The 19,737-nt window shown below is 41.6% G+C and overlaps 1 protein-coding gene across 1 annotated transcript; it reads left to right on the plus strand.

Moving 5' to 3' along the window:
• Nucleotides 1-664: 664 nt before the first annotated feature.
• Nucleotides 665-18,756, plus strand: ccdc66 (coiled-coil domain containing 66). The gene is made up of 17 exons (XM_063215257.1): nucleotides 665-835; nucleotides 3,197-3,255; nucleotides 3,650-3,684; nucleotides 3,786-4,170; nucleotides 4,271-4,400; nucleotides 6,560-6,666; nucleotides 7,015-7,118; nucleotides 7,810-7,958; nucleotides 9,949-10,033; nucleotides 10,545-10,706; nucleotides 11,281-11,449; nucleotides 12,236-12,340; nucleotides 12,730-13,217; nucleotides 13,541-13,593; nucleotides 15,580-15,785; nucleotides 16,182-16,303; nucleotides 17,449-18,756. Exons 1-17 carry the CDS (start codon nucleotides 825-827, stop codon nucleotides 17,500-17,502), a joined length of 2,424 nt encoding a protein of 807 aa, XP_063071327.1. The 5' UTR covers nucleotides 665-824; the 3' UTR covers nucleotides 17,503-18,756.
• The last annotated feature ends 981 nt before the right edge of the window (nucleotides 18,757-19,737 follow it).

The following is a 19,737-nucleotide window of genomic DNA, read 5'->3' on the forward strand; positions in this document are numbered from 1 at the left end:
GTGTGTGTGTGTGTGAGCAAGAGAGAGAGAGCGTGTCTGTGTGTATCTTATAAGGCTTTAAAAATAAAATAAAAAAATAGGCCTACTCAGATTTTTATGTTTACTGCAATGTACAATAATGTGTATTAGGTCTTGTTTATGTCTTCTATGTGTATGTAAGTTGTCAGACTTTATCTCCCTCGGGATTAATAAAATAACTCTACCTACACTACTCTACTCTACTCAAATACTGCTGTAGGTAGTGGGCCTATGCTTCATCACGAACGCGGCTATGGGCTCGTTCGTGGTGGCGCACAAATTACAATGCATTTCTTGTCAGAACATTTCACCAGCATGCATCGTGATGGCGAAGTGCACGCTGCTCAGCCTGCAGGTGCATGCGCCATCTCGAACGCGACCAATAGTCTACATCTAAGTAAGGCGATTGCCAATTGGTGAAAAATTCGTAAACCTAGTAAGCCAAAATAGACCGAATCTGTGCTGAGGTCACATTTTGTATGAACTGTATTAGCCTACCAAACTAGAAGAACTTAGCCTGTCAGGCTATCACGTCTCTGGATGGGGGATTTTGTGGGATTTGGTCAGAGAAACAAAAATCTTGCAGACCACAAGTAGCCCTACGGAATTGGCCAATCATGTGCCACCTTACTGGTTGCGACCAGCAACTATGGCGACTACAGAAACCAGTGTAGCATCTATGTTTTGTTTGTCTTTTTTCCCTCTAACGTCTACCACTTATCATTTGAAGAAGTAATATATTTAAATATCGTCTGTTAAATGCAAAGGATATAGCCCACAGATGCAGATGTTTCGATACCTCAATCATGAATCTGGGGTAAGCCATTTGTTTGTTTGCCAATGCTCTTATTTAGCCATATTGTCTGATGTGTCATCAAGTAATCTTAGCTAGCGTTTGGTGTTTAAACTGAACAAATATCGAAACAATACAGATAAAATGCAGCATTCAGCTAATGCGGACATTATGAAAAAGGAAGTTGCTTGAACATATGAAAACATCTCTGTCGGGGGTCATTGCCAAATCTTCCTCAAGACACCTGGCACCACCAACACAGATTTTATTGTGAACTAAACTTAATTAGTTAAATGAGAATCACAGATAAACTGCTTGATGTCGCATGGATTCAGGGAGTTTGAGTTACATTTAATTAACACCAAACCAAACACGACAGTTGTGTTAGATTCAAATGTTCAGGCTCATACACTGTAACGCCAGAGTTTTTCTAGGTTCCCTTCCACCTTCTCTGGGTGGTCATTCCACGCAACATTTCCGAATGCCCGCACTACCATCTCAGATTGGGCGGGGGGAATTTTGTTAAAATATTACAAAAATACGAAAAAAATATGATCCAACTCTGGAGAGTCTCATCATCGCCACCTATAGAAAGAAACTGTTGACATTTCTTTTGATTTTAAGTCCATATTATGTTCTTTTGATGTCCAATATGACACTGCACATAAGACTACTACATATGTGTCATTTCACGTGAAATCAGACACTTTGGGACCCGACCGACCCGGATTTCAATCATACTGGGTGTGCCTTTTTAGTTGCAAGGTAGCACCCCAGAATTGCATTTGTGTGAATCTGACACCAATATTAAGGGATAAACAGACTAGCAAAGGTTTAAGACATATGAGGGTAGGACACTATACATTCAGCCTTGATTATATCAGTCAGTGTTAGTCACAAAAATATGTATGTGGTGTTGTTTGAAAGCTCTTTTCTGGCTCTACATATTACACAATCAGCTTGGAATACAACAACCCTCGATATAAATTATGATCGATTGAAAAATTAAAAATTGAATATCTAAAAAACTCACATTTTAAAATTGCCGGTTTGAAATGAGTTGTAATGAAGTAGTAATAGAGTAGTGTCAGGGACTGGACTGGCCATCTGGCATAACGGGCATTTTCCCGGTGGGCCCTGCACCCTCGTCGGTCCCTATTCCAGGTACTCAAAAACTACACAGCTTCTGCCCATTGTCAATGGACACAGTGGAAGCTAGACCATGTTCAGCATTCAGAGAAGGCAGGGTTGAAAGAATAAGCTCAGTAAAGGAATTTTCTAAATGTTCAAGCATCAAAGAGTATGTTGTAGCTATATATGATGGCAAGTAGTGGCTAGCATGTGTTGAGGAATGTATGCCGAGCACTGGAGAGGTGAAACTGAACTTCCTGCATCCTCATGGACCATCTCCATCCTTCACATATTTCGATAGACATGCTGTCATGTGATATTACTATGGCATTACCATATTATTACTAGGTGATTTGTATGATGCCATATTTTTGAGTCCCATTATCTCTGGAATGAATAAGCTTAAAGAACCAAACACCAGCATTTCAGGTGTTGTTTATGACCTTACAGACTATGTTTAGACAAGAAACCGGCCATTTAAAAAATATGAGGTTTTTAGATATTCAATTTTTAATTTTTCAATTTATCATAATTCATATTCTGAGGGTTGTTGTTTTCCAAGCTGATTGTGTAATTTGTAGAGCCAGAAAAGAGCTTTCAAACAACACCACAGACGGCTTTTTGTGACTAACACTGACTGATATAATCAAGGCTGAATGTAAGTGTCCTACCCTCACGTGAACCTTTCCTAGTCTGTTTCTCCCGTAATATTAGTGTCAGATTCAAACCAATGCAGTTTTGGGGTGCTACCTTGCTACTAAAAGGCACACCAAGTATGATTGAAAGCCGTGGCGGTCGGGTCTCAAAGTGTCTGATTTCACATGAAATGACACATGTTTATCTGCCTCTTTGTATACCTGTAGCCTACTTATCTGTAGCTAATCACCCTCTGTCCACTGCAGTTAGCAGTTGATATTGATAACAATCTTATTCAGATAAAATTAGGCTAAATAAACTAATAAATAAAAAAGGCTAGATCTTGCTTGGCTAGGCAGAGGTTAGGGATCTTAGGCATACAGGTTGGTGACCACTGAGGCACAGTGTAATAACCAGTGTAATAATATAACATGTAATACCAATATGGATTCCCCCCCCCCCCCCTTTCTATTCTAATTTCCTTTTTCACTACACGTTGTTTCATTTCATTTTCATTGTCACACTTGCAAGTCCAACCTGTATGCTTACAATGCATGTTTTATGAGTTTACTTTGAAAATGATTGGCTTGTGATGAAAACTTTTTCCCTAATTCACAGAGATGGTTTGCTGTTCGAACTTGAAAATGGAAAGCCCAAGCTCCTTTTCAGGTCCCACGGTAAGTAAGAGTAGAGTAGTAGGGATTGATTATGGATTTTTAGCTATGTTCTAGATTCGCCTTATTGACTTGAAATGACCCCTCAATATTTCTCATTTGAATAGTTTTTGATTGTGTGCATGTGGTCTTTTTAAGACACTATGTCAGTTAATTGGAAAGAGTTCAGCTTTTTCAGTGTTTGCACGTGGCTAATGTTTATTGACTTTGTTTAAACTAGTACATGGAGATTTGCTTGTAAAACCTGTACATTTTCTCTTTAATTTAAAACATGTAATACACCAATCAGATGCCAATTTGCATCATTGATTAAGTTAACCTCATCTATTGACCCAGTCATAGCAAAATCCGCTGTACTTGATGTGTCCCACCAATTCCTGCTATGTTTGTTCTTTAGGGTTGGAATCCAAGGCTGCAACTAAAATCAGCAAGGTAAATCATAACGTGACAATAAGATTGTGGCTTACTTTTTGTTGTTTTTCAAATTCAAATTCGAATAATTCGTTTACATTAATACAAATGCCATTTGACAGAATTCCTCCACAAACAGACAACCAAAACCTGCCTTCAAGCCGTTCTCTCCTGACTACGCACTGGAGGGACCTCAGAGGGCTCATGTGAAACCCCCAGGCACATACAGGAGCACCTCCAACACCCCAACCCAGAAACACCAGACTGTGATAAATGGCACTGGGAAAACCAAAGCCAAAACGGTGTACACAGTGGAATCAACCAAGACGTCCAACCCTCAAAAGATCAGTGGTGTAAATGAAATGATCAAACCCCTAAAGCAGAGTGAAAAGGAGAGCCTGGTCTGTCTTACCCAAGAACAGTTACAGCACATCCTGAGCAGCATACATAATAAACCAGCCAGTTCTCCTGCTGAACAACATGACACTCACTCCAAAGCACAGATGGGTAAAATTCATATTCATATATTTCTTATTATGTTTCTTTAAGTTTATTGAAGTTTTGCATTGATTATAAATATTGTAATTCATTACTGTGTTATTAACAGTTCCAGAAGATTGCAGAGAGGATGGAAGAGCAATGTTTGGAGCTACACAAGACTTGTCTCAGGAGGCAGTCACTCCAAATGATAACATGTCTCCGAATGGCATTGGACAGGAGAAAGGGAAGGATAATGGGTAAGACCCTCTGTGAACTCTCGCTCTCGCAAACTGTGAAAATGGCAAACATGGGATATTATAATCTTATACCACGGCAGTCTGGAATCCCCCATTGTGACGCGCTAAATTGGGTGTTGATTAGCTGTCTATAGATGCACACCTGAAGTAGTCCCACTATTAGGTCACTTTTCTGACCGCATAACTCCAGTGTATCAATGCGCCAAGGCACGCACGTTCATAAATTACGCACAAAAAAGTTGCAAGCATTACGCGCTGAATTGACACATGTCGAATCGCGCGTCTGGAAACACCAGCAATTGTGAATCTGGAGCAAATCTTAGTAGGCCTAATCAAAGTTCAAACACGTTTATTTCTCCCAACTGACCATCACTCTGTCAACTTTGTGATAGAGAGAGAGAGAGAGAGAGAGAGAGAGAGAGAGAGAGAGAGAGAGAGAGAGGTATTCCCTGCGCAAAGTAGCCTAAGGGACGCCTTTTTCACGTGGGCGTTTCTTCCCCACTAGAGGAGAGGTTTCCTGTGGTTGTAGCGTTTATCAGTTGAGAGAGTAGCGTAACTTGTGAAAAGTATGGGATATTTTCGGATCAATAACTATGGGAACGCAGTGAAAATAAATCAAAGGGAGTTTCCTATGGGAGGAGAGCAGATTGACGAGGTGCCTGTTTTAATGAAGTTAATGGCGAGGCATTTAGAATGTCGCCAAGATGCGTGGGGTATTTTTTTAATCTATTGAGATCTGTACATTTGTAGGAATCATGCCAACTGTAGCATAATCTAGTGGGCAAGTCAGACGCGCCCATATATCGGATGGGTAGAACATTGAGGCGACTGACTTGACAACCAAATGCGATAGAATTAACGATTGGCTCTTGACTTGACAACCGAATGCGATAAAACTAACAACGGTGTCTTGGCCATAGCAACCTTCAATTTAGAATTAGCAACGGCAGTTGACCAGAAAGTTATGAAAAGAACCTTCTTGTGGCGGAAGGAAGTAGTTATACAGAAAACCTTTGTTTTAGCCAATAAAACATCAAAATAATTCCTCAAATAAATTCCAGACAGTGTGGCAACCGTGGTATAAGCGGGATAATTGACTTCACGGTGTGCGTATAACAGGAAAAATATACGCACACCGTGTCGTCAATTATCCCTTACATATTTGACTTTTAAAGGTTAAAAAAAGGCAAGTTGCAAGAAGAGCCAAACCATGAAAAAGAGCTCATGACCTACAGTCCAGCAAGTAACGGTGTATTAAGCGGTATATTAAAGGAACAGACCACCCTTTTTTGATTTTCACATATGTGCAGTATTTCCAAGCATTATTTATGAATGTGCATATAATTTTCGTCTATGTGTTTGCATTGCCCCGTTTAACAGTATAGCCACATTAGGCATAGCAATGCAAGTCTATGGTACAAAATAAAACACAATCAAATGTACTTATAAACCATTTTAAAATTAATGTAAAATTCACCAGAGTGTAAAACGGCAATTTAATTCCATCCAGTGACCACTTGTGGCTTGATGCTAAAGATACCAGTTACTTCCAGTGATTATGCTAAGCTATGCTAATAATTCTGATCCAATAAATCTAAGTACTGAAAACACTGAGACGAAAATGATATGCACATTCATGAATAATGTTGGGATATACTGCAAATATGTGAAAATCAAAAAAGGGTGGTCTGTTCCTTTAATCATCTGTGACCCCGTGCATGCATGCTGATTTGACGGAGGTGCTATCCTTAATAAAAATTAAAAAATTAAAAAAAATTAAACTGTGATATCGAAACCCATCTACAGCGACCACCTGCATCAGCTCTTCCCAACAGTCATCCGAATTCATATGTTTCCTCTCACCACCACTCCTATCAATTATAAACACATTGGGGCCCTCTCAATGCCCAAGTGTTCTAGCCTTGCTAGGCCGCGAAACGCCTGGTGATTGGATACTCCGCGGAGTTCACCAAAGAGTATCCAATCACTGGGCGTTTCACGTCCTAGCAAGGCTAGAACACTGGGCATTGAGAAAGAGCCACAGTGTCCATGTTACTGGTCCTTGTCTTTGCTTTGTTGAACGCAATGTAGTATAAAGGTGACATCTATTGTTTTAATGTAAGCAAGTTGTTTTTTTCCCCCACCCCCAATTTTCTAAGACATGTCATTAATGGTGGCCTTGCTGGTTTCCTCGATGGTCTTGGTGAGCGGGAACTTGAAAAACAACGTCTGGAAGCCAGAAAGGCACAGTGGCGGAGAGAGTTAGGTGAGGACAACTTTGCATTTGTGTATGCTTATCGATTTTGCATTGGTGTTTGTCGATTTTGTATTTGTGTATGCATATCGATTTTGTATTCGTATATGCTTATCGATTTTCAATTGGTGTATGCTTATCGATTTTGTATTTGTATATTAGCGATTTTCAATTGGTGTATGCTTATCAAGTTTGTATCCGTATATGTCTATCAATTTTCAATTGGTGTATGCTTATCAATTTTGTATTTGTACTATCTCATGGTGGAGAGCTATACGAGAAGTTAATCTTGATAGTATACAGAGTCTTTAACATTGAAAAGAAATTGCTGCTAAGTCAATAAAATGCCTGACGTTACAGATGAGCAGTTGATTAAAAAACAGCAGGAGAGATCGGATGCAGCACTACTGGAACAACCATGGCCAATGTCGGCTAGGTCCATTTCAAGGGACATACAAATCAAAGTAAGTTCATTTATTTTTAACCTGCCGGAGTCTCTTTAGGGATAATTCCATTGTTTTCCAAAGAAATTTGATTCTCGGAGAAGTGTGTTGACAAGGTGATTTTGCCAGACCAAACGCTTGAAGAGAACTGTAGTTGACAGAGGCGGACTTACCATTAGGCAAACCTAGGCAATTGCCTAGGGCCCCGACCAAGTCTGTCCTCCATAGGGGCCCCAACTGTCACACCAGTTGCAGTAAACACACAAAAAAATAGTCATTGCCACGTCTGCGAAGTAATGAAAGATATATATGAGAAAAAAACACTTAAATAGCACCAAAACACAGAATTGTATGTCCATATAATGACTTTTGAGGGCCCCATGCTGATATTTCGCCTAGGGTCCCAAAAGGGCTAGATCCGCCCCTGGTAGTTGATATCGGCAGACTGGTTGTGGTTAAACAGGGCAGGAGGGATGTTAAAATCATAAAGATATTAAAATGCAGTCACAAGAGCAAACAATTATGTCCGTATATGATCTGCTAAGAACGGTTGTAATTGTTAAACATAATAATAAATACATAAATAATAAATAATACATATTCACATCAGCTTTAGGCAGAGCAGTATGATCATTCACACAGGAGAATTCATTTTGACTCCTTTCACAAATTTGCCTGGCCTCAAGCTTCTTCAATTCTGCTTTTTGAAAAGGGAGACGAATATGGCTGCGGCTCATTGTCACAGCGTTCCACATCAAGAGCCACATCTATTGGTACGGAGGCCTCGTGCGCACTGGGAGGAGACGGCCAGGGCAGACTCAGTATGGATACCACCACTGGAGGCAAACCTCCACAATCCAGGTCACTCATCAACAATACATGTTTCAAGTGGTGTGTGTGTGTGTATGTGTGTGTGTGTGTGTGTGTGTGTGTTCAATGCAATAGAGTGTGTTTCAAATTATTACTCTCGTGCATCTACACGTCGTCATATTTAAAACCTTTTTGACCAAACGTGCCTAGTTTACGGTCTGGTTTTTAGCATTTCCGACTTTTCTCACAAAACGGCATAATGCTTCGCTTCATCCCTTCACGCCTTTAAAAAGTGGACCTGTGTAATATAACTGGCATTAAATGCAATGTGACTGACAATTCGGATCTGGTGCAGCTAGCGTAAAACTTTGGTCTACGGCTATGTTAAAGTTTTTCCCCACAATTTAGATTTCCACCATCAATAATTTGTGTACGTACTGTATATACGGTAGTTGATGTGTATACACTCGCCTCCAAAACAGTTGTCGCCTACCCATCTGTTTGGAATAACAGCTAATAACCTGACTTTCAATTAATCACTTGGCTTCAGAAGTCACTCATATGAAAGCTACAACCCTCTCGAATGAAAATGAATGTACAAAAATAAATTTCATGCACCAAAGAAAGATTGACCCTTTAATGAACACAGACAGGGCAGATTTTCACAAGACAAAAGTTTTGTCGCCTATCGAACATAATGTGAAAAAGAGCAGATAAGTCACTTCAAAACACTTCAAATACGCAGATCGGGTGTCATACTTAATCACTGATTCACTCACACCTCTGTAGAAAATCAACCTTGGCCTTAGGTGTATGTTTAGGGTCATTGTAATCATGGAAAGCAACACAATGAAAATCAATGGAGTTCAATGAGAGATGGTGACATATTTGCTATTCGTAGAGCAATACATTTTTAACTTCATGATGTAATCAATGATAAAAGCTCTCACACACCAGCAGCATGCATGCAGCTCCACATAAGAGCTGTATCCCTCCCATGTTTGACTTTAGGCACTATGTATTTTTTCCAAATTCTTCACCTTTAACACCAAAGAAGTCTCTCCCACTGTCCTGTCTCAAAAAAGCCAGCCAAGAGTATGTCAGGCCTAATTCTGACAAAAATGAAGGCTAATGGGACTCATACTCTGAAGTCAAGATCCCAAGATCAACCATTTTAGAACTGATAGCATCAAAACTATATGGTGTTGGAGATGAAGAATATGAAAAAAGAGAAATGGTGCATAAAGTGAACCATGGTACAGATACAGCTCTTATGAGGAGCTGCATGCATGCTGCAGGTGTTTGAGGGCTTTTATCATTGATTAAATCATGAAGTTAAACATGTATTGCTCTACGAATAGCGAATATGTCACCATCTCTCATTGAACTCCATTGATTTTCATTGTGTTGCTTTCCATGATTATAATGACCCTAAACATACACCTAAGGCCAAAGTTGATTTTCTGGAGAGGTGAGAGTGATTCAGTGATTAAGTATGACACCCAATCTGCGTATTTGAAGTGTTTTGAAGTGACTTATCTGCTCATTTTCACATTATGTTCGATAGGCGACAAAACTTTTGTCTTGTGAAAATCTGCCCTGTCTGTGTTCAATAAAGGGTCAATCTTTCGTTGGTGCATGAAATTTATTTTTGTACATACATTTTCATTCGGGAGGGTTGTAGCTTTCATATGAGTGACTTCTGAAGCCAAGTGATTAATTGAAAGTCAGGTTATTGGCTGTTATTCCAAACAGATGGATAGGCGACAACTCTTTTGGAGGCGAGTGTATAATTGAAGAGTTTCATTGCACAATGGTGTACGTACATGCATGTCCATTTGGAAGATTTTTTGGACAATTGTCATTTTTGTATTGGGAATTTAATTGCATTGCATCTGAATGACAATATTTCACACATAGATGATAGGACCTCTGAACAGTCATTTCCAATAATAAAATGCAAAAGTCAGAAACGGTGGATACACTGTTTTGCTACGAAACTGTTGAATTGATGAATTGACTTTTTCCCCTGTCCTTTTAGCTACCTGCGGACTATGACTGCTCTTCTGGACCCTGCTCAGCTGGAAGAGAGGGAGAGAAAACGTCTGAAACAACTGGAGCACAGGGTAGGGCACTGATTTATTTACAGGCAGACATCGTTGGAGCACTGGATACTGATTTATTTATGGGCAGACATCATTGTACACAAAGTAAATGTCCTCCTTACTAATATGAATACGTACATTTAAACAAACACTCATCTCACAATATACAAATCAAGCATTCAAACACTGCATTTGTGCAAAGCAGAAGAGGAGAACACTAAGTTATACACAGGTCTGTAAAGATTTTCATTCATCAGGTCACTAATTGAAAGAGTTTAGTTGTAACACATAGCAACAGCATTCTATCAGTCTAGTAGAGAAGCATTTAGTATAAACATTAGCTTACGTGTATTATTAGTTTTTCCATTTTTTTCCAAAGCTTTGAATGGCTTCTGCAGTTACTGTATGAGTAGAATTACCGCTACCTGTGACTTGGGGTGGAGCTGTGACAATATTTCGTGAAGAAATCGGTTGATCCTACGGAATCTCTAGTGAGTGCAGTGTCTCATGGTCTGGTATGGTTGTGCCACAGCGAGCCATCAGCAGTCAGGTGGAAGAGAAGAGGCGGCTGAGAGAGAAAGAGGAATTGGAACGAAAGCGATGGGAACAGGAGGAGGAGAGCAGAGTGGCGAAAGAGAGGGAACATCTTCAGCAGCAGTACCTACTTGATGCCAAGAAGGAGAAAAACAAAGAGGTGAGTCAGTGGCATCTGTGATGGTAGTTTACACTTACTTACTATATATTATGTGCTTTACACTTATGGTGCATTTGAAACTCAGTTGTCGGAAAAACACCGGCCTCCGCCTCGAGAAAGTGTAAAAGAACGGGTACTCAACTCGGGGTTCCAAAACACAAAATCGGAGCACTTCGGTGTTCTCCTAGTTCATTAAACATTAGTGTTTTCAGACATTTGGTGTTGCAATAGAACACATTTACAATGGATGTCGGCCGGGAGAACGAACTCGGGTCCACCGACAAGCGAGTTTCAAAAGAATGAGCCATTACTATGTTAAGACACCACTGGAGCGATGTAGTCACTGAAAAAAACTTGACTACCATAGTACTGCACCTCTATGACATTGCACAGGGTTTTTAGTACTGCAGTACATTACGACTTGGGTCATTGGCATTCTGGTACCAGCTAATTTATAACATTGGCCGTGTCTTAAGGGGTTAATAAATGATTTGTGTGATCAATGATTCGGCGTACTGTGTTCCATGCGTTTTGGAGTGCGTTCTTAATGCAAAGGCTGGTCTCCTCCACACAGGAACAGCTCAATCGGAGGGCACAGGAGATGCTGCTGAGTGTCCAGCGTGCGCAAGAGGAAGCCCAGAAGTGCAAGCAGCTGCAGCGCATCCGCGACCTGGCCAGTAAAGGTCACGACGTGTCAAAGCTGCTGGGCAGTCTGGAGAGGAAGTCCACTGACTCTGTGCAAGGCAAGTCAGCATTACGTCACGTTTAGAGATGCACCGGATCCTGATTTTTAGGATCCTGCCGGATACCGGATCCACTGCTTAAGATCCTGCCGGATCCGGAACCGGATACCGGATCCTACAAAAGGGTCTACTCGCACACGTGGGCCCTTTTCATTACGTTGATTCAAACTATTTTTTAGACTCATTGGCTTATTGCCACACTGCCTGCAACGGCCGCTTCCAAAGGGCTTTCACTCCATGCAGTGATTGGGGTTGTGAAAGACTGACTGAAAAGCCTAGGCTAGAGATGCACCAGACCCTGATTTTTAGGTAACATGCCGGATACCGGATCCACTGCTTAAGATCCTGCCGGAACCGGACCCTGTGAAAAGCCCTATTATCCTGCCAAAAATAGGCTGTTTCATGTCCTAGAGCCACAATCCAAATTCCTTCTTTTCGGCATGTACTGTTATGTGTATGTGGTGATCACTTATCACCCGGTGAGCAGACAGAACGTCTTCTTATTGGCTGAGCAAGTGTCCATTACTCCCCGAGAGCAGGACACCTACAGTATGATGTCATGCGGGCGTCTAAGTTGCTTCTTTTCTAACTTTCTGGCGAAGAGCCGTTACTGCGCCGTCGGGCTGCTAGAACGCTCCGCCTCGTCCATTATTTCCCTTGATATCAGGACACCTCGTCGTCCGTTATTCCTTACATAATGGGCTGTTACATACGCAAAGGCAACAATTTATGCCCCTAAAACAAATGTTTCAAAAAGCAAATTTGTGGTTTCTTTTTGGCTTTCAGCGGTCAGCGCACAGTCACAGAATCCCCTACATAGCCTGTCTATCACGGTGCGAGCTGAGGACCTGAGCCACCTTTCCCCCAGACAGGAAACAGGAGTCCAGACAGGTAATGCCTCACACTCCCATTTTACTTTTTTATTCTCTTGTTTGAACCAGAAATGCACTCAGAGAGTGCAGACCTCCGCCAAGGAAGATGTTTGATACAAGTAGAACATTTGACTATCTTACACCCTAAAGTCTTTCTGTCTTGTTTTTGTGGAAACTGGAATGTCTTGAGAGAGAGAGAGAGAGAGAGAGAGAGAGAGAGAGAGAGAGAGAGAGAGAGAGAGAGAGAGAGAGAGACACACACACACAGACAGACAGAGACAGAGAGATAGAGCTGTTTCTTTTACAACATGCTTTTACAACTTTTAAGCAGATGCTGTTGTCAAGCATCTTGTTGTAAATCACCTTTACGCTCAGTGCTGTTGTGGGTGTTGCTGTTGATCCCAGTAGATATGGACGGGCGACTCTTGGATGCCAAACCCGACGGTGAACGCCACATTCCCGCCGTGGACATGCTGATGATGAACCATAGTCCCACCCCTCCAGCTCAGCACCACCGGAGCTCCCACTGGAGAGCACAGCTGCAAAAGACAACAAGCTCTGGGCAAATGAACACCCAGAACAGTATCACTACTGCAGTGGAGCCGCAGGGAGAACCAAGAGGAGGCGTCAGCCTGTACGATCCGTTCCAGAACACTAATGCTAACCACAGGCTCAGACCAGCCAATGGCAAGAAGCCCGAGTGGAACGTGCGGCAGCCGAGCAGGCCGTTTGTCCCCGCCTCTGAGAGGTACCCACAGGGCTTACGTCTGCACCGGCAGGAGAACCGCCTTCGCAGGCAGATGGAGCTCATGGCACTGGTGGAGAAGAAGTCGTGGGCGAGAACCACTCCGTTACCACAAGAACCTGCTGTACACAGCTCTTTAGCACTCCCTAAGGTTTGGAGACCATGAAGTCATAGTAGTAGTTGTAGCCTTTATTTGTCCCAGTACTGTATGGGTAATTGTTTTGCAGTGGTGGTACACCTCTCACACCCACCCACACACACACACACACACATAAAACATTTTATGTAAAACAAGTCATATGTTTGTTGTGTGCGTTTGTGAGTTGCTGCAGCATACAGAATCTTGCAATATATTTAATTTGAATTATGTCCTCGAAATGTCTACAGAGTTTCCTACAAGGGAAACATTTGTGTACTTTTATACATCTTAATGCTAAACATTGCAGTGCAAGTAATGATTTCTTCTGTTCACAGGATGATATCTCAGATCAGTCCTCATCCCAGACCACTGCGTTCCACTCTAACAGGTGTGTGGTGTGTGCTATATCACTTTTCCACTTTCATTTTATTTTGCATGTTCTAGATCAGGGCTGTCAAACTCATTTTGGTTCAGGGGCCACCCACGTACAGCCAATTTGATATCCAGTGGGCCGGAGCAATAACGTCATTGCAAAATCAGGAGCATTGAGCGTAAATGGTCAGCAAAATCGGAAATTTTGTTCTCCGGTTCCAAAACCCTCCAATCTCATAGCCTAGTAAACTAGCCCCACCCGCCAGCGGCCAAAATTATTTTTGCCTGCGAGTGGGTCTAGCCTCGGACAATGCCCCAGGCCCTGAAAGTAACTGGCTGGCCAATCACAATGCAGCAGACTTGGTTTGATTTATTTTGAATCTTTGGATGTAATGCGGACAGAGTTTTGAGGGAGTGACAACAAAGCCTTGGCCAACAGCTACAGACACAGTTTGAAAAACAACGGGTCGTTGCCATCAACAATCTTCCGATGTCTCATTGAGGGTGCCCACACTAAATATTCACATAAATCTCACATTTAGTCTGGCTTGTCAGGCTACCAATCTCCGACACCTGCAGCAAATTTGTAATGGGGCACCTAAGTCACGCCCTTCTACTTCCGATCCATGGGGCAGGAGCTCTCAAAATTTTGAATGAGAGTTAATGGAGCGAGTCAAGCTAAATCCTCATCCCGTTTGGCATGTGCTCCGGATTTCACATATGATGACAGTGAATTTGAAAGGTTTGGATTTGCGTCGTAAGACCACTCATTTTCAACACGCAAGAAACGTTATATTAGCTTTTGTGCAAAACTGTGTTAGAGACTACACGTGCGCCTCGCATATCTGACGTGAACCGAGGCACAGCCAACCCTACCGCTGCACTGCGGCTTAAGTGGCTGCACGTCGGACATGCGACGTCTGTTGTGTAGTCCAAATAATTGTATATTTTTGCACACACACAACTCAAAAATCGCTTGCCAAGTGAAGTCAACAAGCACACCATTGGTTGTTATTAATTCTGAGGCACAGCATATGTGTGATCGACGGGGAAATGCGAGGTGGGTCGGAAAATAGCTTTGATCAGTCCATTACAGCCCAGTCAAAAGTTTTTGCGTTGCCAGCCCCATAAGCCGCCCGGAAGGGGTGGAGACTTAGGTGCCCCATTGGATAGGTTTTTTTTTTCCTCTATCGCTGGGTTGAGCCAGCTCACAGGCTGCATTCAGCCCCCGGGCCTTATGTTTGACACCCCTGTTCTAGATGAACACACTTGGCAGCAGGAAATATTTGCCTGCCTGCCAAGTAGGTCTCATCCTTTGAGGTCAGGCACAAAAGGACAGAAAACCCTTCCTTCAATCACAACACACAAGGGTTTTTCCCAGTTTGAATTACGTATTGGAGAGATTTGGTCAGTGTTGCTCTCAGTGGACATGCTGTGCTGCGCAGTATCATTAAAAATATGATCCAAAAAGTCTTTAAAGTATATATCTTTTTTTGTTAAGCAACTTCAGAAATTACATTCACAACATGAAATCTTTTCAGGGGACCTAGTCAAGGTGGTAGGTGCTTCTTGTCAAGGTGGTTGCCTTAGCAATATACGTAAGTGCTGGGGGAAACCCTGGCCTCGGTTTAGTCTCACTCACAGCCCTCAGCCCTCAGCTGTTTGAACTGTGCGGTGCCAATCTAGACTTTTCATGTTACAGCCTTGTATTGTTGAGCTGTCTTCACAGACCTTCATTAAGGGCTGTTCAAAACACAAACATGTTGGCCCTGTAAGTAGCTCAATCGGTAGGGCAGTGCACTTTCACGCAAGGGACCCGGCCGGGTTCGATTATTTACGACCTGAGGTCATTTCCCAATCATCCCCATCTCTCTCTCCCACTCCTTTCCTGTCCAACTCTTCACTGCACTATCGTAATAAAGGTCAAAAACGCCCCAAAAAGTTACAACAACAACAAAAAAACACATTTTCTTTAAAATTAAATGTTTGTTTATTCCACCAGGCTGATCTCGGCCCCACTTGCAACCTTTGAGCTGCCGCCCCAGGGCCACCAATCTGAGCATTTCTTCAAAGAGCGGTCGGAAAAACCCTCTGACGGCCAAACGGCAGCAGATTACATCCCCTATGTGCGCACAGATGAGGTCTACCACCTGGACCCCCTGGCAGTGCCGCACAAACCAGAACCTCAGCATAAATGGCAGTCAACAGGTTTGTGGTAACTTATAAAATAAAAGAACATAGAAAAACATCAAAGGCTGAGTTTTCACCTTTATCTGAAGTGTCAATATTTATACGTGCATAACGGTTTCTGAGAGAACTGTAACACAACTTGCGAGCGGAACATCTAGACTTCTGAGATCTGCACTGGCTGTGCTAAGACTAGTATCCATACATTCTATATCGGCCATCAGGCGCCACCTATTGGTAATAATTAATACTACCCATATTTACAGCATTATAACAAGGTTAGTGTACACACAACTACAATACACTGAGGTCACTCGCGCACCGTTATTTTTCAGTTGGCAAAAAAAACAAGATAAAAGTGGGCTTTTGTTGAATTGACGCTGACACACAGCACAAATGTACTGTATTTCTGAGCAGGTGCCGGTGGGACCGGCCAAAGTAGCCCTGTGGCTGTGCGAGATCCACTGTTGCATCCAGATGTTCTGAAGAACTGTGAAAGACAGAAGGCCATCCTCAAAGGCCTTTCGGAGCTCAGACAGGTATGCAGAAATATATAGTACTTGCATGGAAATACATGGGGGAAATGTGGAAATATACAGCACTATGATAAATAATGAAATTTGCACTGTGTAGGATGGTGGCCAGAGTAGGGATTGTAAATATGCTGCTTATTGAAACTGCTGCCCATTATAAATTTCATCTTTTCATGAATAGTAACTATATAATAAACCAATATACTAATATGATCAAAGTGCAATAACTTTTGCAGCTAGAAATGTCTATTTCTTGGAAAATTGCACTTTTCATACATACGTAGGTGGATCTTTTCCATGGTCTGCCATTTTAAATATTCAGTCATAAGTGTTTAACCGGATCACACAGCACTCTCGATTAAAAGGTGCCAAACATAAACAAAAACCGTGTAAAATTGAAAGAAAAATGTCTGCACACTTAAATGAATAGGCCTATTATTAAAAAGAACACAAAAGGGAATTTAAATATCCAGTCATAACAAATACTTGGAATTTGATGGTTGTGGTAGGCATTTGTTAAAAGGAAACTTTTGTGAATGGGCATCATGCATTCTGGAAATGAACTACTAAGATATTACACAGTGCACCTTTAAATATACCCCTACTTCCATTTCATTTCAGGGAGAACCTCCTCCATGTTTAAATCAGTGCGATGTGGTCATCCCTCAGAGACCACTCATTTATTCTAGGCTGAATTCCTCTCAGACTGGAAGATAATTGGCCAATGTGATCTATGTGCGGTGTAAACAAATAGAGGTGTATTGAAGCCGAAACGTAGTTCATGTTGCACTGCTATAATTGTGCACAGGGATGCTGAGGCAGGGGGACAAAGGGGTCAGTTGTCCTCCTGGGCCCTGGGACAGAGGGGCCCCAGAATTGGGTTCTCATAGCATTGCATGCATTGTGAGGGGGGCCCTTTCAGATGATTTTGTCCCCGGGGTGCAGTCAAAGCTGTCAGGCTTGATTGTGCACATCTTTGGCACTTGTTTTTGTTGTGGCGATTGCCAAGAATGGATTGATCTCATCTTTGCGCAACATATTTGCTTCAGAAAAGAAATGATCAATAAAGTACAGTCAGTATTACAAACTTCTCGTATGTGACCAATAGCTATAAGCCTACCTTCATGCGTTGTAATTGCTGTCCTCCACAGGGTCTGATGCAGAAACAGAAGGAACTTGAGATGGGCTTGAACCCTTTGCTTTAAATCTATAAAGGCCCCAGCTATGGACACCATCTTCAAGCACTAAGTCCTCTTCTTCTCAAGGGATCCATTTTGCGAAACCTATCAACCAGCACTTTAACCCCAAAAAACTACTTGTACTTGGACCCCAAAAGTACTTGTATAAAGAATTTGCACTTTTCTCTACACATATGATCTGTGGTTGTGTGTGTGTGTGTGTGTGTGTGTGCATATGGAATATTTTTCTGGTACTTGTACCCCTAACAATTAGTGTACTAATTAATTGAATGTGTGACAAGAATGTCAATTGAGACTATGATCTTGAAGTATTGATATGAAATGAAAGTTATTTAAAAGCTGTATTGTCTTTTGTTGCTAGATGCATGTTTGCTTGGTACTTGAGTACTGTGTACTTTGATTGTTTTAAGTCACTTGTCATTAAGATACAGGTAGCATCAAGATGATTGAAATTCAATGGCCATTCACTTCTATTACCAAACCTGGTTTAATGACTGTGGCTGATTGCCTGTGGTATTGCACAAGAGTTATGCAAGACCAGATTACCTGCCATCTTTAAGTTTCTGTCAGCTCTGTCAGATTTTTTTTTATTTTTTTGTAGTTTTGTGTCCCTCAAATTTCTCTTGATAACACATCATGGATTTTCAATTGTACCTTAGGTCCGGTGAGTTAGATTGTCCATATACCACCAAAGCCTGTTCTGTAATCTATGCGGTATAATCAAGAGGGAAATGAGCGTCACCAGACCCCAAAAACAAAATAGCTGACAGCAAAGATCAGGATGTGCATTCCAATATGCGGACTCCCTTCCTCCCTTGCCTGCTTTTAACCTCATGATGATGTCACTGACGACAGAAAATGAATTTGATATCTTGCAAAAGCACAATTGTAACGTCAGTTTCTCATTTGCAATTGGGATGGTTAATGAACAGTCCCAAGAGTTTTTTTGTGGCTAGGCTGACAGCTGGGAAACAGGCAGGGCAAGGCCACAAGCACAAGTGGAGGACGGGAGTGTGCATATTGGAATGTACTCAGGGATATCTGGGCCTCCATAACTTGGAATGCACTGCAATGCCACTGCCATTTGCCTCAATGCTATGGTACATCGTGGCAGTGAATAAGGGAAAGGGATTCCTAACTAAGTATTGAACATTGATATGTAATTTAGGAAGTACCATATTTTGATCGATTTGATGTGATCGGAGTTCTTTTTTTGTCTGAAGAAAATGATGATTTCAATAAACTTTTCCATGATATTTACATTTTGGAAAGGACTTGTGTGTCATTGAAGATGATGCCGTTTCCCCTTCTTCCCCTTGTCTTGTTAAGTCAAAAAGAAAAAGTAGAGAAATTGAGGTGTCCAGCCAGCAGCATTCACTTACACACAGCACATCCAGATCACCACTCCTTTACACGTATCTGGCTATCTGTTCATTTAGACATTCACTTAACTGTCAGTCATGAGGTGAAGTAATGTCAATCCAAGTAGAAAACGGCCTTGGTAAGGTGCAGTGTGGTGCAACGTCTACTAAGAGTACCTACTGTAGTAATAGTGTCTAGCTTCTAGTTTGAAACAAGAAAAAGTGCTTATGAAGGTAAAAAAAAAAGAAAGGTTGTCATGTACCGGTAATCTTACCATTTCTCACACAAAGTGGGACCAATTTGGTTACTCGTATTGTACTGCTATGCTCAGTCAACTTTATAGTTCTTGTATTGTGCTATACAGTTGTGTGCATAAAAATAGCAGTGCCTTCATTAAGATGAGTAGATATCAACATTCTTCAATTAAATTGCACTTTAATGTCCGAAAATGCTTGAGGACACTGTGCATCTACTGCACATTGTATTTCAAAGAAGAAAATTGGGAAAAGTAATTCAATTTCAAAGTATTTCAAAGAAAGTGGAGAAATCTCATGTTCAAAAAAATAGCAGTGATGACATCTGTCTTTGCAAACTCAAAGATGTTCTGTACAAACTAACAAATTCTTGTCAATTCACCTTTGCTGAGCATCCTAAACTAATATTTGGTTGCATAACCATGGTTTGGGACAACTGTTTCGCATCTGTGGTGCATGGAATCAACCAAAGTCTGGCAACGGTCAATGGGTATTGCAGCCCAGGTTAATGGTACTTCATTCCACAATTCCTCTGCATTTCTTGTTTTTTCCTCATGAACAGCATTTTTTATGTCCACCCACAAGTTTTCGATGGGATTAAGGTCCGGGAATTGAGCTAGCCACT

This window comes from Engraulis encrasicolus, chromosome 14 (genome assembly GCF_034702125.1).
Source record: "Engraulis encrasicolus isolate BLACKSEA-1 chromosome 14, IST_EnEncr_1.0, whole genome shotgun sequence".
In the NCBI taxonomy this organism is placed as follows: Eukaryota; Metazoa; Chordata; class Actinopteri; order Clupeiformes; family Engraulidae; genus Engraulis; species Engraulis encrasicolus.

Excerpts from the sequence above, each read along its gene's own strand:
- ccdc66 (XM_063215257.1), top strand. Across the intron at positions 10,034-10,544 it reads TGAAACAACTGGAGCACAGG|CGAGCCATCAGCAGTCAGGT; the intron begins GTAGGGCACTGA and ends GTTGTGCCACAG. Across the intron at positions 11,450-12,235 it reads GTCCACTGACTCTGTGCAAG|CGGTCAGCGCACAGTCACAG; the intron begins GCAAGTCAGCAT and ends TTTGGCTTTCAG.